At 38.9% G+C, this 20,546-nt stretch overlaps 1 protein-coding gene across 3 annotated transcripts in view; it reads right to left on the bottom strand.

Moving 5' to 3' along the window:
• The window catches only part of LOC126094477 (DENN domain-containing protein Crag), a 322,685-nt gene that overhangs the window by 99,990 nt on the left and 202,149 nt on the right, over positions 1–20,546 (bottom strand). For all 3 annotated transcript variants that reach the window (XM_049908870.1, XM_049908869.1, XM_049908871.1), the window contains one exon: positions 2,733–2,882. In XM_049908870.1, coding sequence (XP_049764827.1) covers positions 2,733–2,882 — 150 coding nt within the window. The remainder of the gene's footprint in view (positions 1–2,732; positions 2,883–20,546) is intronic.

The following is a 20,546-nucleotide window of genomic DNA, read 5'->3' as shown; positions in this document are numbered from 1 at the left end:
GAGGCATTGAGAGTTATATTTAAATAAAGAAATTGCTACTGTACTGGAGGATGAGTAAATTTTTCAAGAATTATGGACTTAACTGAGTTGCATGGCATTTTAAAACTTCACCACACTTTATTCTGATCTAAAAGCAAAATTTGATGCAAATTATCTGAGTATTTCCACACAAAATAAATAATCATTGATACTACCCAAACACAAGGAACCTTTTCGGTAGCTCATGACAAAATTAAATACATGATACGGTTAACACTGTACAGATACATCTCATAAATGTTCAACAACATAAAAAATTAGATTAATGCAACACTCAAAATTACAAAAGTCCCTTTACTTTTTAACACACCTTATTTGTTGTCACAGATAGAAGCAACTCAAGTACTTATGATGATCATACACACATAATGAACAGCCGTGCAAGTTGTCTGCTGCAAGTACAGTTAAAGGAGGATAGTGTGCAAAGCTAGGTGTATGGTAATTTAATGTATCAGGAAACAAAATAAGTCTACTTAAAATTTTCTATTCCATCGCTTTTTCCTTTTTGCTCTTTTAGCTAATTTCCAGAATGAATTTTCACTCTGTAACAGTGTGTTCACCGATATGAAACTTTCCTGGCAGATTAAAACTGTGTGCCAGACCAGCATTCGAACCTGGCACCTTCGCCTTTAGTGGGCAAGTGTTCTACCAACTGAGCTATATTGTCCAAAACAGTTTTAATCTGCCAGGAAAGTTAAAGCTGATTTGTGTCACAGATTTGGAACAAAATTCTTATGAGCTCTCGCCTTGATAGTACGGATTAATTATTCTATTAAGACCAGTTTCAGTTTCTATTTATCTGAGCAAATACTAAGCTTGACCATATCCTAATGCAGAGCCATTTCAAGATCAAGAGGTGACTTGGTAACAACACATGTCTTTCTGCAAAGTAGTTTATTCATTTCGGCAATCAAGATTAAGCAAGGCATTATAATTACTTTTCCTACTTCTGAGGATCCACAAACAGATGAAAAATATTGGTGTCAATCATGTGAAGCAAATATTATGTCTTGTTTACAAGATATCGAATCATATTCTTAATACACTTGATACTTCCAAATTGTCTAAAGTTGAATACTAAAGCAAAATTACACTGCTCAGACTATAATATGAAATAATTTGAAAAGGGACGACATGGCTGCAAAGAAGCTGCAATATGACTTGACTTTATTCAAGGATTAGTTTCAATATCATTGTCCTCACCTAGTCAACATAGCTAAGACATTTTACCAAGCCACTGGCATCATGCATCATGAATCACTTGATAAGTAATTGTATATGTAGCTGTATAAATCATTTAGTCTATGAAATCCGTAACCTTTGCAAGCGAGAGGTACAAAAAAAGTCCAAATGAAACTGTGAGTTGCAGTGCACATACAGAATAGTTTACTATCATGGGTAAAATGAAACACGTGCTTGAATTACAAAGAAACAAGCAAATAATCCTAGTAATCATAGGTACAAACCAATGCTTTTGCCAGTATGATGTATTGTGATCAAGTACACAATCACCTTACAACAGAGTCCCTGAGGACCCAAATTGCAGATACGCGCTTGAGAACAAACACTTTACAATAAGTGTACCACATGGCCACCATTCATGTGAAAGCTGGCATCAGCACATCTTCTTATCGATGCCTGTAAAAATTAAAAAATCCCAGGCATTTTCAAAGGCACTGAGAACCATCCATAACGTGTTCCCCAGAGTTCATCAACATTATCAAGAGATCTGGAATACACCAAAGCTTTTAAATACTGCCATACAAAAAAGAGCCAACAGATTCAAGTTGGGGGACCTGGGAGGCCATGTCATTGTTCAGCCATGATCAATACACTTGTTGACACAGATTCGCACTATTTATTCCTGAATAGTCACATGAAAGTGTACCAGCACATCATTTATGTACCACAGACTAATCTTTTCACTATAAGGTACATCATCCAAGTAGTAGATCAGCTTGTGTTTATTACAATTATTTGCTTGTTTCACTGTCCTCTACTCGCATCTTTCATTTGTGCCTATAACAGTCAAACACCCTATATACAGTGTATGAGGTTTCACACCACACAATAAAATCAGGTGATGATAATACTGTAGCAACTAATTGTTGAATAAATTAAAGACAGGATGCAGCTTATCTCTTTTCTTCCCCTCAAATACTTCAATGTTGCAGAGTACCACGTGTACACAATATGTCGAATAATAAGAGAATGAACAGAAACTGAGCACCAAAGCTGAGAATCAATTCACAATTTTTTGCCACATATTGAAGAGTTTTTAAAATTATTTATTTACATTCAATGCAAATGTCAGGATATGATTGGCCACTTTGTTTCCTTTAACGATTGCAGCCATCAGATGTAATCTGAATAATCAAAGCTTTTCCTTTCTACAAGTTTTCTTAGCTAGAAAACTGTCTTCTTGCATGATAAAGTCTGATATCAGTTAAAAGCTAGAAGTCAACTTCATACATATGTGGGCAGGAAAAAAGCTGAATTATTGTTAAGAAGTTGATTGGCAAGTCTACCTAACAGCCAGGTTAATGTACACACCAAATTCATTATTTGTAACAAGTAAGATTATAATTTAGATACCTGAAAATAAGAAACAGTTAGCCTCTGCAGGTTAACTTCAAAATACAGGAAAAACTGTTACATTCAAAGAATATTCAGAATGTTGTAATTCACCATACCCAACTACTCCTTTTACAGGTGTGGAGTTGGCAGATATTGCTTCTTTAATTTCATCAAATTTCTTAGCAACTGAGGTAGCTGCAGACTTCAGGCTATTGAGGCCTCCAATTAATAATTCATTTGATTTTTTGGAAGTCAAACTGCTGGGACTAGAAAAAATAATAGTCAAAATATGAATCCATTTTTTTCAAACATAAAGATACTAAAACAGTAACACTTTTAAATTACAGACTTATGCAGAAATAAATCAAAATGTACCTTTAGATGAGGGATAATTGTTTGCATATGAAAATTAGTCACTGCTAGCTTGCATATGTACAATAATATTATGAGTAAGGAATCCTTACAACGGACCATCTAAATTAGTAAATACCCAAAAACAGGATGATGATGTGAAGTGATGTGATGCACTCTCCACACTAATCTATCCTCTTCATCTAGGCATAACTTCCACTATCTACATTCACTGCCCATGCTTACTGTAGTCAAGTCAGCCTACTGCAACAATTTGTAAACCCCCCCCCCCCCCCCCCCCATGAATAACTCCCATTACCAAACTGAAGATTTGTTGTTCCACAGGATGTATTCTATCAACCTGTCCCTTCTTCTTCATCTCTACATAACTACTCCAGTCTAAATCAACTTGAACCTGCTTACTGCAATCAAGCTTGGGTCTCCCTTTAAAATTCCTCTCAGCCCCCTCCCCCTGCTTACTTCCCTTCATTACCAAACTATTCCTGGATGCTTCAGGGTGTGTGCCATCAAACTATTCCTTTCTTAGCAAGGTTATATGATAAATTTCATTTTTCCCTAATTCAATTAACTATCTTTAAACTCACAATCTGATTTACACATTAAATCCCCAAAATCTTCTCTAGCACCACATATCAAAAGCCTCCAATCTCTTCTTGTCTGCATAGCTTATCACTCATGTTTCATTACTGTACAAGGCTACACACCAGAAAAATATGTTCAGAAAAATACTTTCTGATATTGAACTTTACATTTGATGTCAATAAATTTCTCTTTTTCAGAAATGTTTTTCTTGTTATTGACAGTCTGTATTTTGTATCCTCCCAATTTCAGCCATCATTTATTTTGATGCTGAAACAGCAGATTTCATCTATTGCTTTTGGACTCGTGTTTCTTAATATAATTCCCTAGCATGACCTGATTAATTTGACATCTCTCTCTTACCCTCCTTTGACTTCTGTTGATGTTTGCCTTGCAACCTCTTTTCTAGATACTTTTCACTTAATTAAATTGATCTATCAGATCTTTTACAGCCTATGACAGAATTTAAATGTCATAGGTGTACCTCAAGGTTTTATTACTTTTTATGAACTTTAACTTCTTTTTCAAATTTCTCCTTAGTTTTTTTTCACGGTTTTATTTGTATACAGATCTTTGGTTAGAATATTTCACAATATTAAAAAATATCCAATCACTGTTGTTTCTATTACATGTGATTCAAAATTAAACATTAAATTCCATTTTGAAAGACTAAAGTTTGCGTTTCTACAGTTTACATATGCTTCAGTTTTCCACGTAGTTTTTTTTTTTTTTTTTTTTTTTTTTTTTGAAAAAGGAGACAGTCATTAATTTTGTGAGAATGGCTTCATGGATGAAACAGAATGCAAAAAGTGAAACAAAAATTACGAATATGAATTTATAATGATTACCTCGTCTCTGTCTTTACACTTGCACCATTGAAAAGGGACTTCATCTGCATTCAAACACAACATTAGTGATACTTGTCATAACATCATACATGACTCCTTAGCAATCTTACAACTTCCTATTTTTCATTACACATATTTTATCTGCACAATTATGGATGTTATTGAGTAAAAATACTTTTTATTATATAATTTTACATCCTAACTTCTTATGTTAATGGTTTAAGAATATCTTGGCAGGTAATATGGACAATATACAAATTTAGGAAAAAATCTGTACAGATGACAAAACAATAATGCATATTAGACTCCAAATAACTTGTCACACTGAAAGTTTAACATCAAACCATGTGAAGATAATGTTCAAACAAAATGACAAATACCAGAAGAGTTTTAACTGTTGCTCAAAAATCAAGGCTAACAAATGAAATAAGTTCACTTTACAAAATGACCCATCATCTCAACGAGACAGTAGTATACGCATTGTAACTGCAGCTTGGCACATATATGCACACTGGAATACAAACATATAGAGAACTTCACAAGAGATAAGCTGTTCATTTTAGCAGAGAGAATGAAACAAAATCACAACAAACTTATGAAACTGTAACCACAATATTACGTAAAACTGATAAATAAAAATCCCAAACTTCTGTACTCAACACAACTTGTATTTGCTTTATAAATCACAAAGTCTCTGTGCTTTGAACATGAAAGTATCTGACCTAAATTGCATCAACAAATCATGGAACATATGACTGCTGTGGCCTCCAAGCTAGGCTTTAACAACCTTATTCACTCACGCTAAAGGAGAGGAAGACAGCAAAACATCATTAGGAAACTAAATGCTAATAATGTGATGATATTGAAAGCAAAACTGTAATGCATCCATCCAATGCAGGTGACTGGGTACGTGCAAAAAATTTTCAGAGGTCCATCGAAGAAGCCGTGAAGAACAGTAACTATATTTTACTCAGTAAGGAAACTAGGGATATGATAAGCACAGCACAAAATCCTTAAACCCAGAGTTGAAAAGGATTGCAGTCCATTAAGAATCTTTGTAATTCCTGAAAAAGAGGTACATATCTGAACACAACACAACCATAAGGAATAGCAGAAAATTCACCAAGCTAATTACAGAGACACATACATCTAGTGAAGACAGCAGTCAGTTAATATTGTAACTCTGCAAGGAACTGTAGCAATGCAACCAACTTTAGACGTAATTAACAAAAACTTAAATTAGAAAAACTCATCAAAGCTGAGGAATTAAACTTACTTTTACCATACAAATCCTTATTCAGGGTCACTTCATAACATCTACCTCCACTTTGTAATAATATATACATCATGTTGTCACATCGTAACTGTGGTTATGTACAAATCCAAAAGTATGGTCGCCAATGAAGTGCAACACTTACCACTGAAAGGATGTTTATTATGAACACCAATATACAGATAGAGCAGTACCTAACTCCTGGATGGAGAGCACAGCTACTCATACAGACACCGAATATTCCAGAATAAGCAAATATTACAAACATAAGAAATTTTCAGAAACTTCCACAAATGGTTAACACTTATTACCGAATAATTCCTGGTGATTGGGTTTTAACTAGTGATCCACAGCATGTGATAGTCATCCACTAGTGATAGTCATGGGGCTAACCACTATGCCACATTGTATGCAGCACAGCACGTGGGAACATAATATAAATGCATACACTGTACAGCTAGAAAATTATCTTCACTTAATAACATCCATGAATGTACAGCAAAAATAAGCATAATAAGGAATAACAAATTAGGAAAATGTCAACTTTTACGATGAGCTAACGCAAACGTGGAGAATTTTTCATCAATGCAGGAAACAGTTTTGAAAAGAAAGAGCCAAGTTAAATGCCACCAATTTTTATTTACAATTTTACATTCAGTTTCAACTGGGATGACATTCTCAAGCCTAAGTAGTTATACTACAAGAAACAGTGACTAGAGATATTTTAATATTACTAAATACTAAAATAAAACAGTTATAGTTACCACCAATGAACACAAATACCCATTACTATAATAGAATACCCAATGTAACCCAGTTGGGGACTATGTTGTGGCAATATTTTATTTGTGTGTGTGTGTGTGTGTGTGTGTGTGTGTGTGGGGGGGGGGGGGGGGGGGGGAGAACAAACACACACACACACACACACACACACACACACACACACACACACACACACACACACACAGAGAGAGAGAGAGAGAGAGAGAGAGAGAGAGAGAGAGAAGGGGTGGGGGGAGGAGGAGATGATCCCTAGGATGCTTGCTCAGAATGAGTGTTCAAAAGGTGAGCTGCAAAGCTCATGTTTCTAATACACTGACCAGTGTCTTTGCAATTAAGTGGAACATTATCTTTATTCATTAAATTAACTGTCAAGCAAAACAAATATGAATAGGAATCACGCATAAAGTAAATATTGCATTTCTTGCTGAGGTCCCTTCAAAGCCTTTGGAATTTTTATACTTATAGCCGGGTACCCTTGCCCCTTAATGGATTTGTTGATAACAGTCAATTTCACATGAACTGTGATTTACATAACAATACAACATACAAAAGTATAGTGTTGGCTTCCTTTGCTTCCTCATTTTAGAGATAAATTCTGTATTTGGTGCAAAGGTTTTGATAAAATATCAGCTGCCATACAGCTAAAAATTGAAAATAATTGCAAATTAAAAACATATCTTAGTGGACATTCCTGCTACCAAAATGACAAGTGACAATGATGTTACCAGGCCTCTGTTCTGACAGCATTTATAAGATCTACTTTCTGATCATTACACTAGGAGCTAAACATATGCTGTACAGTATAACTGATGTTAAGTAGTGGCTTTCTGACAACTATTGTTCATTTATAGCCCATGTAAGCATGAACTGAACATAACAGTTTAATGACACTTAATGGACTTAATGTTAATTTAAACAGGTAAAACTGTCATCCACCTGAATGTTGGCTTTAACACTGCAGTGCTTTACTAGGCATGATGCTGTTGTTGGAACTGACATTCCTAATTATGGGGTAATCTACAGTTTAACACTGTCTCTAAATTACAGAATAACTTCACATACATAAATTACTGAAAGAAGCAAAATAAGCGACAGGAACGAGTGAAAAAATCGTAGAAGCAAATTAGCAGGTTTCTGAAAGTTACTTCTTTCTGGTAATGAATAACCTAACTTATCCCACACTTATGAAACTGCTTCTTTATGATAGGATCTTTTGAACAAGGTTGAATGGATGAAGCAGTACAACATAATATTTTAGGGAAGATGTTAATGTTTTATTTATTCAATGTGAATATGTCACAGTATGAGATTTGTAACTATCGTAAAGAAATGGTGGATCAGGAACTTTACATTAAACATTCCACCTTGAAACAAAACAAATGAGACTGTTTACATTACTATTAACTTTTTTTATAACACATTAGTAGAAAGTTGTTTTGATCTCGCACGTGTCCCTATGCTGCGACATGTTTAATGGTGTAAACTGTTGGCAGTGGATGAGTAATTTATTACAGTCACATTTTGGTGCCCTTCAGAAGGAATGTTGCTTACAATGACATAAAAGGAAAGAGAAGGATACCACAAATTTTTTATTCCTACCATGTATAGTCACTTTCAAAGTACTGTGAGTACACACACTCTGCAGTCTTTTTTCTTCAACTTTTTGAAAATTTCTGCATGTTCCTTTCAATAAGGAGCCACACAGCTTTTGCCTTCCAGCGGAGTGCAAGAACATGTTTGTAAGAATCTGCTCTGTCCCTCACACTCTGATTTATATCTTGTGCCTAAACTTTTCACTGTGTAAGCATGCAGTTCAAGCCTGAAAAATAGCCATACAGTAATGGGTCATGGTAAACAGTAGTTACTGTTTGTAACATTAAGAGTATGATTTCTTTTGTGCAAGATAGTAAACTGCAACCCAGCCACTGTAAATTTCAATATTAAACTCATACCACCCTTCATTTAATGATATTTTCGTGTAAACGTTCAGTTCATAACACAACTACACAATTGCCGTATGCTCTATTCATAGTGCCTCATCGATAATGCACTCTACAATGTGCTGACAAGCTGAAATGAATTTTAGAATAAATTCTAAAATTTACATTTGTGTTACTAGTGGTAAATGGAAATGTCGTGTGGCTAGGGCCTCCCGTCGGGTAGACCGTTCGCCTGGTGCAGGTCTTTCGACTTGACGCCACTTCGGCGACCTGCGCGTCGATGGGGATGGAGTGATGATGATTAGGACAACACAACACCCAGTCCCTGAGCGGAGAAAATCTCCGACCCAGCCGGGAATCGAACCCGGGCCCGTAGGATTGACAGTCTGTCACGCTGACCACTCAGCTACCGGGACGGACACTAGTGGTCATGAGCCAACAATACTTTCAAATCTGTACTGTTCATTATAGTGAGTAAAAACAAGCTATAAAAACATTACATATATGTATTAAAAATGTATCTGGGTTGAAACAAACAACAGCAACACCGTGATAATCTACCAGGTATGCAGTTAAACTGATCAATATACCTGTATTAGACTTATATTATTGACTCAGTGCTATTCTAGAATGTGGCGTAACTCAAAATATTCTGGACGATTCAATGACAGTGCACAGAGAAAATAATGCAATAAATTATACTGTATTTATACTACTGATTAGTGATAAAATTTTTGAATTACTAAAATATATGGCATTAAGTATTTTTTTCTGCACATAAAAACCATGGTCCTGTGAGTAATAAGCCCAACATCTACAAGGACAGTTCTATATAGAGTGAAAATAAATATTTTCATCTCATGTAGTTTACATATGGTGCTGATGTTGTGATAATAGGGCACATTAGATATCTAAACCAAAATGAATGCTTCTACGTAGCAATAAAGTCATAAAAATGTGATATAAAAATAAACAGTGCAAATTCCAGGAAGGACGGTAACACTATTATGAAAAGGATAGTTGTTACTCACCACAAAGTGGCGATGCTGAGTCGCAAATAGGCAAAATGAAAAGACTGTCAGAGAATGAGCTTTTGGCCAACAAGGCCTACATTGGAAATAGACAGCTGAAAGCTCACTTTCTGACAGTCTTTTTGTTGTGCCTATCTGTGACTCAACATCACAGTTACACAGTGAGTAGCAACTATTCTTTTCCTAATATTGTGACCGAAAAGCAAATAATACTTATTTCTAGAAAATAGGGACAATTTCCAGTATGCATTATATGATATCAAAATGTCTGTCTGCAGAAATCCACTATGAAAATTTATTAAATGCTATAAGAGCAATATGATGACAATCTTCCATGATCAATTGCTAGTTAATGATATAAAGTTTCAGGTAGATCAGCATATTGTGTTCAAAGCAGGATGCTGTGGCACACTGCTCAGCTGGGAAAGAGGTCACAACAAGCACACCCCCTGTACTGCACAGCAATATCACCAAATAGCAATTAAGGCACAGACAGAGACATCAAGTATTTGCCAAAGTGGTGGCGTCACAATTTTGTACAGGCGGCATGAAGAAAGGTTCTACCAAGATTACTAGTTCTTTGACATGAAATGATGTGACTGGTGATCAAAAGTTGGTTCATAATGATCCTCAAACCAAAAATGCAAGTATAAACCAAAATCAGCCTATTCACTAACATGAAACTGAGCAAATGTTGTTCTGCAAATGGGTAAGATGATAATGGTTCTCTATTCCCCCAAATGCTATGGAGTTATCTATCAGTATGAATGACCTCTGCATTCAGTATTTACACATGCAGATTTTCATAAAGTCTTTGAATGGATTAGAAACCATTTTTTATGAGATAGATACATACATCCACAAAATCTTTCACAGACAACTAAGTGTTTCGAGTCAGTAAGGTGTTGCACAGACCACTTTCATGATAACTGTTATGATGTGAAACATATCAACAGAACAAAGATGCAAACACACACACACACACACACACACACACACACACATACGAGATATGATATATAGCTATACACTGGCCATTTACTGATTTTTCTGAATGAGTAATTATTTCTATTCAAGAATTTCTCTACAGTGTAGAATGAATTGTTAATGGGGAAACATCTTTAATCTACACCTCAAACCACTTCTACTATATATCAGACATTTTATTTCCACGGGGAGATTATGAAAGGGTTTTATAAGTGCATATTTCACCAGTTTCTCTGCCAAAGTTTGATTCATTAAAGGGTGACGTAGATAATTTATCCTTCTAGGTTTGTAATTGTGGATATCTATTATTCTCAAACTGAGCTGAATTGCTGATAAATTTTGTAGGTGCATAAATGTAGTTTGACACTGTGGTTACTGTTCCTAACTGCTTAAAAAGATGCATGCATGAGGTATGTGAATGAACCTTGCACATAATTCTAATTACTTTCCTTTGTGTAATGAATTCTTTTTGTCTAAGTGAGGAGTTACCGCACAAGACATCACTAAATGAAGATATCCGTAATACATCGATATAAAAAAAAAAAAAAAATCACAACACCAAAAAATAATTAATGTACAGAACGAAATTTTGGGAATACATTTGTCTTGGTAACATATTTAAGTGCACAGGTTAACATAAGTGCTAGATAAGCCGCTGCAAATGTGAAATGCTGGTACATTAATAACTGGTATAACCACCAGTATGTTGAATGCAAGCATGTAAACATGCATGCATTGTGCTGCAGATGCTGGATGTCAATTTGTGGGATGGAGTTCCAAGCTTGTTGTACTTGGCCGGTCAGTAGAGTGATGGTTAATGCTGCTTGTGGATGAAGCTGGAGATGATGTCCGTTGATGTCCCATATGAGCTCAATTGGAGACAGATCTGGTAATTGAACAGGCCAAGAATCATGTTGACACACTGTAGAGCATGTTGGGTTACAACAGCGATATGTGGGCTGTTGGAAAACACCCTCTGGAAAGCTATTCACGAATGGCAGCACAAGAGGTTGAATCACCAGACTGACGTACAATTCTGCAGTCATGGTGTGTGGGACTACCACAACAGTTGTTCTACTGCCATACAAAATCTCACCCCAGGCCATAACTCCAAGTGTAGGTCTGATGTGTCTAAAATGCAGATAGGATGGTTGCAGGCCCTCAACTGGCCTCCACATAATCAACACAAGGCCATCAATAGCACTGAAGCAGAATCAGCTTCTATCAGGAAACACAACAGACCTTCACCCTGATGAGTTCTCACTTGACACCAAAATACTGAAATCACAAACAGTGGTGATTTGGGGTTAATGGAATGCATGCTACTGGGCATCTGTCTCAGAGCTGTCCTTGATATAACCAAAATGTAACAGTTCACTGTGTCACTGTGGTGCCAACTACTGCTCTAATTGCTGCTGCAGATGTAGCACAATGTGCCAGAGCCATATGCCAAACACGATGACCTCCCATCTTGGTAGCAGCATGTGGTTCTTTGGAGACTGGTCTTCTCGTGACTATACATTCTCATGACCACAGCTGCCAGCAGTCATGTACAGTGCCTACATTCTTGCCAAGTCTTAGTGCAATATTGCAGAAGGAACATCCGGGAACATCCGCCTCCTTGTAGCCCTTTTACACACTTCGTCCACACTCAGATGTTATTAATGGCGTCTATGTCACCTTAAAGGTATTCTTCACTAACAACAATCAATGCATCCAATCTCAAAGGCAATTAACACCCATAACCAATACAGCATCTATTTGAAGGAAAACTGAGTTGCACCCTCATAGTGGCACATGAAATTTGAATAGATTTCATCTCCTAGTTGTAGGAACATACCTACCAACTTTCATTTCTCACACACAACTCCTCTTTGATGCTGCAATTTTTTTCCATAAATGTATATTAAATTACTGATTTCTAGATCCTTACAGAAGCCAATTATTCTTATGGCAAAAGTTGACAAATCTAAATGTTTTTGCAGATCTATGACATGTTTTCTCCTCTTTTAAGTTTTCGCAATAAGCACACTTAAGAACTCAGAATTTTCTCCTTTGGTTATTATTTCTAGCTGATATACTAGATTAATAGGAGATGGGATATTCTGACTGTACAAAACTGGATGAGCTGTGTTCTTTACAAAGTTTAAAGCTGGTCCATTTGTGCAAAACTAATCAGTAACTTCACAAAAATATCATTTAGTTCACTAATTTCTGTGTTGGTGCTTCTTTGCTTGGCTTCACAGCACTGTTCGTATCATCTGTAAATAGGACTAATTCTATTTATTTCTGTCCATCATATCTCGGGCACACATCAAGGATGGTATTATTTCTTCTTCTGATATTTTGACTGATGATCTTACAATCAAGGTATGTTGCTGAAAAAATTTAAACCACTTGACACAATGCTGAAGAGTAAATGTGCATTCATCAAAGATGTACACCTGAAAGACAGTAGAATATTCTATCTGCCACAGAAACTTCAAGAAATACAGGTCTAATTCTGCCTCCTGATTCAAATAAAATAGTAGGTCATTAACATAAAGCAAGAACAGAAGTGGAATGATGATCAAACCTTGTGGGACTCCCACTGTAATTGCTCACCATATAGATAATGTGGCATCCCTCTCTGCATTATTCAAACAGCTTAGTACAGCTTCCGTGATACTGTTTCTTAAATAAGAATAACACCAGGCATGTGCTGTACTAAGTATTCCTTGAAAACATAACATCTCTAATAAAATATTGTGACTGACACAATCAAATGAATTCAATAAGTCACAAAAGATCAACTGATGGTATTTTATCATTTAAAGATTGTGTGCTCAGAACACATTGGCCAGAATAAGTTGATGATTTATACTGGTGCCACCAGTAGCGGAGAAAATCGACACTATTTGGAAGATATTCATTTGCCTCTGAGTGCTACCAATATTTCTGGAGTATGTCATATCTGCCTTCATTCAAGCACAAGAAATGGAAATTGATGTCAGCATTGCGGAAAGTAGTCAGCGTTGCCTTCCCTTCACCTCTCCACTCACCTTGGCAGTCCTAATTCAGGGGCAAGGGATACCTCCTACTGTTCCTGACAGCCAGCAAGCAAATCGTCAGTGTATCATGTCAAACAGGAAATGTATAAATAGCTGACTCAGTATTGAGTACATGTTGAAAGCCAAACTATTACTGGCTATGTATCACATCATGACACACTTATGTCACAATTCTGGAGTTCATTACCTTCTCAAATATTTTAGAAAATGATGCATGGAGTGACACCGGATGGCAGTTATTGACATCTGTGGAGTCATCCCTCATATCCAGCTGGATCCTTCTCTGCACCACCAGCTTTTCCGAACTGTGCAGATGGGAGTTATCCTTACAATATATTCTCTATTCCTCCTGCCAACACATCCACCAGGGCCTTTTCCCCTTCTCTGCCATTTTTCTTTTCACTCCCACCCCTCTCCTCACAAGTCTCATGACACAGCTCCTGCCACTAGTACCCTCTCGTTCCGCCTACTCCCTTGCCCCACTCCAGATCCCTGCATTTGTCCAACATGACAGCACCATTCAGGCTGTAGCAGCTGGAGATAGTGGTTGTGTGTGTCAGGTGTGCCTGCTTGTGTGAATGTGTTAGCGATTCCTGTTCTGTAGAAGGCTTTGGCTGACAGCTCAATGTGTAACAATCTTTTCAATGAGCCAAACTGTAACTTAGAGTGTCATCCTAACAGTCAGTGAGTTTGGCAGAATCTTCTAGTAATTTTAACTTATGCCATTGTTGTCTTCATAATTTTAAAATTCACCTGGATGTAGGGATAAGGTTTTTAAGATTTCTGGTCTAAAATTCTTTCGGCAGGTCTACGATCTGGCTTGCTCACGCTGATGTTTTTAAACTACATACTGTCATTGTTTTGCTATTTATGAGTGCACGTCATAGTATGACTACAGCTAATGATGCTTCCAAATGCATGGTCACCACTTTTTTACATTCTGAACAGTACGTTACATTATTACAAGCATTAATGTATTTTGTACTCCACTGTTAAATGGATTTGTCAAATTTTCACTTTTACTATTAGAATTGACTCCACATTATATTTTTTGGTCAGTTTTTATATCCTACTTGCCTGTGCAAAATTTTCTTAGGCTACTTTTTCTCCATTTGTTTACAGATCTCACGATGGTTGCACATGCAACAGAAACTAGCTTTCGTACTGTATTTTAATACAAAACTGCAGTCTAACCATTAACAGAGTTTTACTTTAAAATTCTTTTGCTAAATAAAACACATTAAAACTACTGTCTCCCCCCTGAGAATGTCCGACATCACTTAGCTATAATAATTATGCTGTGTCAAAGATGGCTTGTACAGGATTAACTAGTGTGGGGAGCTGCATCAAACCAGTCTTCAGACTGAGGAAGGAAAAGAGGATAAATAAATACAACATTAAAAAATCTAAAGAAACTATGTATTTATAAATGTGAGAACACTCTGCTAAAGTCAGCAGTTCAGCTCCATCTGCACTTTTGTGCGTGTGCACAATAAACATGCTTTCAGTGTGAAGGCTTATTCTATTAAGGTTATGCAAAAGCTATCACCTTCAAGGACAAGAACACTAAATAAAAACAATACATTCATCCTATTGGTGTGAATTGTGCTATCAATAGATAAACAAGTGTTGGCGTGATAAAAGCACTTAAGGCATCCAGAACTTCTTTCAGGATGTGCTGTCCAGAAGCTGAATAAAATTGTTAAAGGGACCAAAATATGAACAAGAGATGACGCAATTTGTCTTGCCAACATCCTACTTTTACTTGGATGCCAGAGTCCATCAGGGGCCTTTCAAAACAAAGAAAAGCTCAAGAGCTGCAATAAATTTCTGATGGAAATAAAAACATTTGTTGACAACCATCAGCAAGTCCACATGGCCAGAGAACAATTGAAGAACATAGATCAACAACATCTTGTGTGCTCCTTTCTGTCCATTCCATTCCACTGCTCTTCCAAATCCTTTGCTGTCTCTGACCTCATTACCATGTCATCAGCAAACCTCAAAGTTTTTATTTCTTTTCCCCAAACTGTATTTCCTCCTCCAAATTTATCTTTGGTTTCCTTTACTGTTCGCTAAATGTAGAGGTTGAACAACACTGGGGATAGGCTAAAACCCTGTATCACTCCCTTCTCAACCACTACTTCCCTTTCATGTCCCTCAAATTTTTATAGCTGCCAACTGGTTTCTGTGAAAGTTGTTAATAGTCTTGTACTACCTGTACTTTAACCCTGTTATCTTCAGAAACTCAAAGAGAGCATTCCAGTTAACACTGCCAATAGCTTTTTCTAGGTTTACATATGCTAGAAATGCAGGTTTGCCTTTACTTAATCTATCTACTAAGATAAGTCATAGGGTCAGTATTGCCACATGTATTCCCACATTTCTATGGAATCCAAACTGACCTAACCTGAGGTCTGCTTCTATCAGTTCTTCCATTCTTACGTAAAGAATTTTTATTGTATATTGCATCCATGACTTAATACATTGATAGTTCGGTAACATTCTCAGCTGTCAGCACCTGCTTTCTTTGGAATTGGAACTATTACAGTCTTCTTTATGTCTGAAAATATTTTGCCTGTCTCGTACAACTTGCACACCAGGTCGAATAGTTTTGTCACAGCTGGCTCTCCCAAGGATATCAGTAATTCTGACAGAACTTCATCTACTCCAGAGGCCTTGTTTCAACTTAGGTATTTCTGAGCTCTGTGAAATTCTACTCCCATCACATATTCATCTACATCCTCTTCCTTTTCTATAATATAGCATTCAAGTTCACCTCCCTTGAATAGACTTTTAATTTGCTCCTTCCACCTTTCTCTTATTTTCTTTGTACTGTGATTTACCAAACGAAACTGCAGGCAGGTCGACAGACACACAAACAAACACAAACAAACACACAAAATTCAAGCTTTCGCAACCACGGTTGCTTCGTCAGGAAAGAGGGAAGGAGAGGGAAAGACGAAAGAATTGGGTTTTAAGGGAGAGGATAAGGAGTCATTCCAATCCCAGGAGCGGAAAGACTTACCTTAGGGGGAAAAAGGGACAGGTATACACACTCTCTCTCTCTCTCTCTCTCTCTCTCTCTCTCTCTCTCTCTCACACACACACACACACACACACACACACACACACACACACCACACACATCTATCCGCACATACACAGACATATATATATATATATATATATATATAAAGATGATGAGACTTACCAAACAATAGCGCTGGCAGGTCGATAGACACACAAACAAACACAAACATACACACAAAATTCAAGCTTTCGCAACCAACGGTTGCCTCATCAGGAAAGAGGGAAGGAGAGGGAAAGACGAAAGGATTTGGGTTTTAAGGGAGAAGGTAAGGAGTCATTCCAATCCCGGGAGCGGAAAGACTTACCTTAGGGGGAAAAAAGGACAGGTATACACTCGCACACACACACACACATCCATCCGCATATACACAGACACAAGCAGACATTTGTAAAGGCAAAGAGTTTGGGCAGAGATGTCAGTCGAGGCGGAAGTACAGAGGCAAAGATGATGCTGAAAGACAGGTGAGATATGAGCGGCGGCAAATTGAAATTAGAAATTAGCGGAGATTGAGGCCTGGCGGATAGCGAGAAGAGAGGATATGCTGAAGGGCAAGTTCCCATCTCCGGAGTTCTGACAGGTTGGTGTTAGTGGGAAGTATCCAGAGAACCCGGACGGTGTAACACTGTGCCAAGATGTGCTGGCCGTGCACCAAGGCATGTTTAGCCACAGGGTGATCCTCATTACCAACAAACACTGTCTGCCTGTGTCCATTCATGCGAATGGACAGTTTGTTGCTGGTCATTCCCACATAGAACGCTTCACAGTGTAGGCAGGTCAGTTGGTAAATCACGTGGGTGCTTTCACACGTGGCTCTGCCTTTGATCGTGTACACCTTCCGGGTTACAGGACTGGAGTAGGTGGTGGTGGGAGGGTGCATGGGACAGGTTTTACACCGGGGGCGGTTACAAGGGTAGGAGCCAGAGGGTAGGGAAGGTGGTTTGGGGATTTCAAAGGGATGAACTAAGAGGTTACGAAGGTTAGGTGGATGGCGGAAAGACACTCTAGGTGGAGTGGGGAGGATTTCATGAAGGATGGATCTCATTTCAGGGCAGGATTTGAGGAAGTCGTATCCCTGCTGGAGAGCCACATTCAGAATCTGATCCAGTCTCGGAAAGTATCCTGTCACAAGTGGGGCACTTTTGGGGTTCTTCTGTGGAAGGTTCCGGGTTTGAGGAGATGAGGAAGTGGCTCTGGTTATTTGCTTCTGTACCAGGTCGGGAGGGTAGTTACGGGATGCAAAAGCTGTTTTCAGGTTGTTGGTGTAATGGTTCAATGATTCTGGACTGGAGCAGATTCGTTTGCCACGAAGACCCAGGCTGTAGGAAAGGGACCGTTTGATGTGGAATGGGTGGCAGCTGTCATAATGGAGGTACTGTTGCTTGTTAGTGGGTTTGATGTGGACGGACGTGTGAAGCTGGCCATTGGACAGGTGGAGGTCAACATCAAGGAAAGTGGCATGAGATTTAGAGTAGGACCAGGTGAATCTGATGGAACCAAAGGAGTTGAGGTTGGAGAGGAAAATCTGGAGTTCTTTTTCACTGTGAGTCCAGATCATGAAAATGTCATCAATAATGGTTCAAGGATTCCGGACTGGAGCAGATTCGTTTGCCATGAAGACCCAGGCTGTAGGGAAGGGACCGTTTGATGTGGAATGGGTGGCAGCTGTCATAATGGAGGTACTGTTGCTTGTTGGTGGGTTTGATGTGGACGGACATGTCAAACTGGCCATTGGACAGGTGGAGGTCAACGTCAAGGAAAGTGGCATGGGATTTAGAGTAGGACCAGGTGAATCTGATGGAACCAAAGGAGTTGAGGTTGGAGAGGAAAATCTGGAGTTCTTTTTCACTGTGAGTCCAGATCATGAAAGTGTCATCAATAAATCTGTACCTAACTTTGAGTTGGCAGGCCTGGGTAACCAAGAAGGCTTCCTCTAAGCGACCCATGAATAGGTTGGCGTACGAGGGGGCCATCCTGGTACCCATGGCTGTTCCCTTTAATTGTTGGTATGTCTGGCCTTCGAAAGTGAAGAAGTTGTGGGTCAGGATGAAGCTGGCTAAGGTCATGAGGAAAGAGGTTTTAGGTAGGGTGGCAGGTGATCTGCGTGAAAGGAAGTGCTCCATCGCAGCGAGGCCCTGGGCATGTGGAATATTTGTGTATAAGGAAGTGGCATCAATGGTTACAAGGATGGTTTCCGGGGGTAACAGACTGGGTAGGGATTCCAGGCGTTCGAGAAAGTGGTTGGTGTCTTTGATGAAGGATGGGAGACTGCATGTAATGGGTTGAAGATGTTGATCTACGTAGACAGAGATGCGTTCTGTGGGGGCTTGGTAACCAGCTACAATGGGACGGCTGGGATGATTGGGTTTGTGAATTTTAGGAAGAAGGTAGAAGGTGGGGGTGCGGGGTGTTGGTGGGGTCAGGAGGTTGATGGAGTCAGGTGAAAGGTTTTGAAGGGGGCCTAAGGTTCTGAGGATTCCTTGAAGCTCCGCCTGGACATCAGGAATGGGATTACCTTGGCAAACTTTGTAAGTAGTGTTGTCTGAAAGCTGACGCAGTCCCTCAGCCACATACTCCCGACGATCAAGTACCACAGTCGTGGAACCCTTGTCCGCCGGAAGAATGACGATGGATTGGTCAGCCTTCAGATCATGGATAGCCTGGGCTTCAGCAGTGGTGATGTTGGGAGTAGGATTAAGGTTTTTTAAGAAGGATTGAGAGGCAAGGCTGGAAGTCAGAAATTCCTGGAAGGTTAGGAGAGGGTGATTTTGACGAAGAGGAGGTGGGTCCCGCTGTGACAGAGGACGGAACTGTTCCAGGCATGGTTCAATTTGGATAGTGTCATGGGGAGTTGGATCATTAGGAGTAGGATTAGGATCATTTTTCTTCGTGGCAAAGTGATATTTCCAACAGAGAGTACGGGTGTAGGACAGTAAATCTTTGACGAGGGCTGTTTGGTTAAATCTGGGAGTGGGGCTGAAGGTGAGGCCTTTGGATAGGACAGAGGTTTTGGATTGGGAGAGAGGTTTGGAGGAAAGGTTAACTACTGAATTGGGGTGTTGTGGTTCCAGATTGTGTTGATTGGAATTTTGAGGTTTTGGAGGGAGTGGAGCTGGAAGTGGGAGATTGAGTAGATGGGAGAGACTGGGTTTGCGTGCAATGAGAGGAGGTTGAGGTTTGCTGGGAAGGTTGTGAAGGGTGAGTGAGTTGCCTTTCCGGAGGTGGGAAACCAGGAGATTGGATAGTTTTTTAAGGTGGAGGGTGGCATGCTGTTCTAATTTGCGGTTGGCCTGTAGGAGGATGCTCTGAACAGCCAGTGTGGATGTGGGAGAGGAAAGATTTAGGACTTTTATTAAGGATAGGAGTTGATGGGTGTGTTGATTGGCTGAGTGGATGTGTAGGTGAAGGATTAGGTGGGTGAGGGCAATGGATTGTTCAGTTTGGAACTGGTATAGGGACTGATGGAAAGAAGGGTTGCAGCCAGAGATGGGAACTTTAAGTGTGAGGCCTTTGGGGGTTATGCCAAATGTCAGACAAGCCTGAGAAAATAAAATATGGGAGTGTAATCTGGCTAGGGCGAAGGCATGTTTGCGGAGGGAATGTAAATAAAACTTAATGGGGTCGTTGTGGAGGTGTTGTGAGGGTGACATGGTACTAGAAGGTGGAAAAAAGTGTAACTTGAGACTGAAATGAAAATGAAAATAAATATAAAAATATTACCTTAGGGGGAAAAAAGGACAGGTATACACTCACACATCCATTCACACACACACACACACACACACACACACACACACACACACACACACACCTAACCTCCGTAACCTCTTAGTTCATCCCTATGAAATCCCCAAACCACCTTCCCTACCCTCTGGCTCCTACCCTTGTAACCGCCCCCGGTGTAAAACCTGTCCCATGCACCCTCCCACCACCACCACCTACTCCAGTCCTGGAACCCGGAAGGTGTACACGATCA

This window comes from Schistocerca cancellata, chromosome 8, assembly GCF_023864275.1.
Source record: "Schistocerca cancellata isolate TAMUIC-IGC-003103 chromosome 8, iqSchCanc2.1, whole genome shotgun sequence".
NCBI lineage: Eukaryota > Metazoa > Arthropoda > Insecta > Orthoptera > Acrididae > Schistocerca > Schistocerca cancellata.
The sequence above is the reverse complement of the archived record's forward strand: the minus strand, read 5'-3'. Positions and strand labels throughout refer to the sequence as shown.